The sequence below is a fragment of the Thalassophryne amazonica genome, chromosome 20 (genome assembly GCF_902500255.1).
Source record: "Thalassophryne amazonica chromosome 20, fThaAma1.1, whole genome shotgun sequence".
Lineage (NCBI taxonomy): Eukaryota > Metazoa > Chordata > Actinopteri > Batrachoidiformes > Batrachoididae > Thalassophryne > Thalassophryne amazonica.
The window spans coordinates 28,716,267-28,722,367 of record NC_047122.1 but is presented as its reverse complement, the minus strand read 5'-3'; the positions used below and the strand labels follow the sequence as shown (position 1 = coordinate 28,722,367).

The following is a 6,101-nucleotide window of genomic DNA, read 5'->3' as shown; positions in this document are numbered from 1 at the left end:
GCCCTTTTAAATTGTTTGGTGAAGTTAGCCAGATGTAGATTTTACAAAAGTGGAGTTTCAAGGAAGTGTTCACTTTATAATTTATTAAAATGAGATTAGTTTGTGGAAGCTGTGCATCTGAAATAAGGGTATTTTGAATTTGTATACCATATAAACAGTTGAATTCACAGCCACTAAAGAAATGATGGAGAACCAAATGTCCCATTGAGTAAAGTGGCCAAACAAGCTGGTCTGGGTACAAGTGGGAGGGGCCAGACAAGCATCAGCATGGGCTGAGCTTCACCTGCTGTGAAAAGGTGTATCCTTGGCAAAGAGGGCGGCAGAGTGGAACCAACACGGTCAGAGCATCTGAAGATGTGGAAGTCTGTAAGTGCAAAGTGAGAGAAGCCTGGGACCCGAGGAGTCAAGAAATGACAAATTCAAATTTAGTTTGAGATTGACTTGAGACTTTGTGAAGACATTCAACCAAAAATGGCAAACAAGTGGCGATTTGCACTTTTTTTCTTGTTTTTGCTATGGGTGTCCAGAAGCCCGAGCCTGGCCACCAAGACCAGCATTGGACAAGGTGACGAAACAAGCAGTGGTCATGGGACCACCTCAGACACCTCCTCTCGTAATGATTCAATCCAGGGAAATGGCACAGACAGTCAGGGTGAGTCGGGTCATGGAGGGGGAGCCATCACCACCCTCCCCATTGTGAGCTGGAAGTGGCAACATGTCAGCACCCCATACCTGGTGGCCCTGTGGATCCTGGTCAGCTGGCTCTGCAAGCTCAGTGAGTCCAGAGAGGATTGGACTGACCCAGTCAGTTCACACTCTCCCAGTTACTTTCAATACTGAGCAATCTGATGATGAATTTTAGAATCACTTGGTTCATTGTTGGGTTTTGTGAAAGATAAAACAAAGGTATCACAATATCCCAAAACTCAAGAAGATGGCGGAACGTGATCAAATTTAGATCCAACCAACTGACTATTCAGAACTGCTTAATCCTGCTAAAATCAGTTTAAAATCTCTTTAAAGCATCTTTAAAAAATGTAAAACAGCCTTTTTATAATAATAATAATAACTTCATTTATAGACATCCAAGATAAATACATTTCCAAATGCTTTATAATGCTAAATTTACACTGAAACACCACAGATTAAAAAAACATTTAAATATTAAAAATCAATATCATAAAATAGAGGGACACTGGAACCCAAATATACACACAATGCAAACATTTTTTTTTTTTTATCAAAGAAGTTAAAATAAATGTTCTTTATAAATGACAGAAAAGAATTGTATTTCAGATTGCTGTTGAACAGATTAAAACAGGTTTAGGTCCACTTTAAACTTTTGGTTTATGACATTTTTATTGTTGTTCAACAGCACTTTGAAGCCACTGAAAATATGATCCCTTCTTTGAACCACTTTAGCAAAAACAGAGGTTTAAAAGTAATTTAAGCCACTCCAGTCAAAACCATCCAAGCTCAAACAAAAGAGAAAAGGAGGAAATCCTCATATTTGAAAAACTGGAATAACACAGAATTTGATGTTTATCCTTGAATAACTATCTTAAATAATAATTAATTGATCAAATAATTGTTTCAACTCTACTACAAGCTGTTTTTTCCTATCAAATGTTTTTTATTCAGGATTTTTATAAGACATTAGATGGTGTAGCACAAGTGATATACTTTTGTGCCCCCCCCACCACCAGTGTAAAATGTTATTAAATGTAGTGTGTGGGTACGAGTTACGGCTGCGACAAGGTTGTGACTGTGACCTACTTTTAACTACGTCACAAGGCTCACAGAGTGCTCATGTGCGAAATTTTAGTCAATGTATCCAGTATGGAAATGATATCTGGAAGCACTGATGTGACAGGACTTTGATGTGACCTCAGTTTAAGAAGGTCACGGTGACCAGATCCATTCTGTACTATTTTTGGAGTGGCTTAAATTCCAAGTTTAACGTCTTGAAATGTTCATTTCTGTTAGCTAGACAAGCTGTTATACTCAAGTGGAAAGATTCTTCATTCTCTTCACATGTACAATAGGTAAAAGATATAATGTCCATCATGGATTTAGAAAAAAATCAGATATACAATTTATGGATCTGAAAAAATTTTTTGTCTGGATTTCTTTGAGAGATCCATGACTACTGCCTCTGATTCCCCTGTCCTCCCTAGCCCCCTTCTACCCCCATCCTTTTATTACATTTTTATTTATTTTATCTTATTTTAAATTTTTTTCTGGGTTTCTTTTTGTTATATTTTGTTTTGCAGCTGGCTGCCTGTTATTATTTATTTATGTTCATGGAGAGAAAATTGTTATTATTATTTTGAAAATTCTTTACATAATCTGTATTGTATATTACATTGAAATGTTTAATAAAAAGACATGAGAAAGAAAGAAGGTCACGGTGGTGGAGGGGCAAATGCGGCTTACAGATTTGCATCCTGACCAAGGCAAGTCTTTGCTGCATGTCTCTCCTTGTCTATCTTTCTGACTGCTGTCAAAATGGCTTAATATGCCCAAAAAAAAGATAAGGATTTTGGTGCAGAGAGCATATGCATCCAATATGGAGGTGATGAGTTATTATGGCAACAAGGCACGTGACAGCAGAGATGGACAGAAGTAGTAAATCCTGTCGGTCCTGATACGCATTGGTGTCGGTGCTGATATACTTATTCCGGTGTGTGAAGCAGAATACAGACACCCCCCCCCCCGGATGGGACGCCTGTCTGATGCAGGTTACTTGCCCATCAAGGCTGGTACCACGTTTACAGCTGCACTAAAAAAAAGATAAAAGAAAAAACCTTGCTCAGTGAACATAGTAAAATTATGTAAGGCATTTCTACCCAAGTAAAATGCATTAACTTAGCCAGAAACAATTTTGCTGAGTGACCTAAGTTTAAATTTGTTGGGCCAACATGATGAATTTGTGTTACTGTTACTGAATTACCATGTTTCAGGCCATGTGGATTAGTAAAGGTAAATGTAGACCCAAATGTAAATTTGCTAGGTCAACATGATGAATTTGCGTTACTGTTACTCAGTTACGAGGGGAGGTCATGGTCTAGTGGTTAAGCGTTGGGCTTGAGACCAGAGGATCCTCAGTTCAAATCCCAGCCTGACCAGAAAAATCACTAAGGGCCCTTAATCCCCTAGTTGCTCCCGGTGTGTACCTTGTATGGCAGCACCCTCACATTGGGGTGAATGTGAGGCATTAGTGTGTAAAGCGCTTTGAGTGTCTGTTGCAGATGGAAAAGCGCTATATAAATGCAGTCCATTTACCATGGTTCAGGCCAACTAGATTTGTAAGGGTAAATGTAACAAAAATAAAAAGTAGTTCCCTTTGGCTGCTTCCTTGTTTGTGCTCGGGGTCACCACAGCAAATCTGAGGTGGATCTGCATGTTGATTTGGCATAGGTTTTACACCAGATGTCCTTCGTGACGCAACTCCACATTACATGGAGAAATGTGGCAGGGGTGGGGTTTGAACCAAGAACCTGCCGTACAGAACCAAGTGCACTAACCACTTGGCCACCAACCCTGCCCTTGTAAGGGTAAATGTAACACTGATGTAATGTCTTTGGGTCAATCAAACTTGTTTGATATGATTATGAGTTACTTCATTTATTAGGGTAGTTACAACTACTTTTGAAATAGTACAGTTAGATGTCAGCTTAACTTTGCTGTGTTGGATCAGCACATTTTATACAGATCCACCTTGTATTTGCTGTGGTGACCCTGAGTGCAAACAAGCGAGCAGCCAAACGGACATACTGTTTTGTTTTGTTTTTTTGTTACATTTCCCCTTACAAATCTAATTGGCCTAACCCATTGGTAATTAAATAACAATGATGCAAATTCATCATGTTGACCCAACAAATTTCTATTTAGGTCACTCAGCAAAATTGGTTCTGGCTACATTAACGCATTTTACTGTCATGACTGGTGGCAGCTTGACACAGGAATCGGTAGGAGACAAATGCAGACTCTCAGGCATGGTTGGTTTTAATGAATAAAAGGCTTTATCGTGTAACCAGGCAGTAGATTCGGTACACAGGTAGTCAGATATACAGGCAGAGGTATCAGATATGGTGCAGGCTGGGTCGTAGTCCATAAACGGGCAAAGTTCATACAAGCGGTGTCGAGGAGTAATATAGGAAAAACAAAAAAAAAACAGGCTGAGTTCAGGGTAATGGTGAGGCAGAGGTCAGAGTACACAAGCAAGGTCAAAAAATACAGAAGCGCAAACAGGATGAGCACGAGAGGCGAGAAAGTGAACAGAGTCAACAATCAGGCAGTGAGCTGTGAAACTATGAGGGTTTAAATAAGGAGCAAACTAATCAAGGTGATGTGAAGGAGGTGTGTGGAAGGTTCTGGAAAGACGTGTGGCCTCGTGACACAAAGAAGAGGGAAGAAAGGCAAGAGAGTGTGGGAGGGCAAAACAAAGCAGTGCAAAGCAAGAAAAGTAAGTGACAGAAAAACTAACTGAATAACGTGACATGTTCCAGACAAACAGTAATGCGTGGGCAAAACAAAAGGAAAGAACGAAGAAATACTGTGACTACAAGAGATCTCAAATCAAATCAACTTTAGTTATAGATAGTCCAAATATACCTTTTTGGAATCTTTGTGATCAGACACATAAAGTAGTATAGCTTTCAATATGATTGGAACTTTTTTTTTTACCCTTATGCAGTTCTTCAATTGACCCCTACTTGGCCCCCTATTGAAAATTCAAATGGCTAATGTTATTTTTCTACAATATGTACCAAAAGGTATACACAGTCAAATCTTGATGCTTGTAACCAGACTTGAACGATTCTTACAGTTATCTGCTGTACTAAAAAGCCTCCATCCGGTCTTAGTCCTTAACCCCGGGGTTTTAAATTCACATGTAGTGAGATTACACGGACTGACTGTTATATTAGCATTTTACACTTTAGTAATTTTATTTAGACAAAGATGTGAGGCTGTTGGGGCCCAACAACAGCTTGACCTTTGTTAACCTCTGTCACATCCTATGCAGATAAAGGTCAAAATGTTCATTCATATTTCATGTGTACACAAACAGATGCGTTTGGGTTGTGTCTTTGTGGACAATGTAAATGGACGAGCATGCACAGGTCTGTTTGTTTATGTGCATTTTTATTTGTGGATACCTCAGCTGGCATAAATATGGGAGTGTGGTTGTTGTGTATTATGTATAAAATGGATCTGTGAGGAAGCAAACAAAAATCAGAAACTACTGGCTCAGGTTTTTTTCTTTGGAAGTGGTGATTATAATTTTAGCACTTACATTTTTTAATTTGACGAGATGAGAAAAGAAGCCTAAATTACAATGCTTATATTCAATGCTCTGCTCTCTTCCACAGCATGTCTTTTTCCTGGTTCTCTCCCTCAGCCCCATCCAGTCCCAGCAGAAGACTGCCCCTCCCTGAGCCTGGTTCTGCTGGAGGTTTCTTCCTGTTAAAGGGAGTTTTTCCTTCCCACTGTCGCCAAGTGCTGGCTCACAGGGGGTCGTTTTGACCGTTGGGTTTTTCTGTAATTATTGTATGGCTTTTGCCTTACAATATAAAGCGCCTTGGGGCAACTGTTTGTTGTGATTTGGCGCTATATAAATAAAATTGATTTGATTTGATATATTCAAATTACTAGAATCTGCTCCTGCCTGCAGTGTTTTCTACACCACTTCATTATTCTGCTTTGCCACATAGAACCTGCTTCAGTTTCATATTTTTAAACTGAATTTGGTAAATTAATTGACTCAACATACTTCAAGTTCATTTAACTGTGCTTTAAAAAAATGCTTTGCAAGTAGAGGTTTATAACAACCTGTTACATTTTTATAAAAGGATGACAAAGGACAGCAGTTCCATCATACAACCTTCAGCAGCAATAAAGTGCAGTGAGTCCAACCTGCCACACTTCCCCAGTAATTTGAAGATTGCACTTCAAGTTGTGCACATTAGGAAGAGCAAAGGCTGCAGAAAATGGGCAAATATTTGCAGAAAGATTAGGTGTCAGCTCTGAAGTGTTACCATCAAATCTGCTCTTTTGCACAAATTAAATTTATATATATATGAGTCATAATGTTATTG

General features: G+C 39.0%; 1 protein-coding gene across 1 annotated transcript in view; it reads left to right on the top strand.

Moving 5' to 3' along the window:
- Positions 1–471: 471 nt before the first annotated feature.
- Positions 472–6,101, top strand: part of LOC117501776 (sodium/hydrogen exchanger 3-like) — a 33,337-nt gene continuing 27,707 nt past the window's right edge. The window contains exon 1 of the mRNA XM_034160732.1: positions 472–775. Coding sequence (XP_034016623.1) covers positions 472–775 — 304 coding nt within the window. The remainder of the gene's footprint in view (positions 776–6,101) is intronic.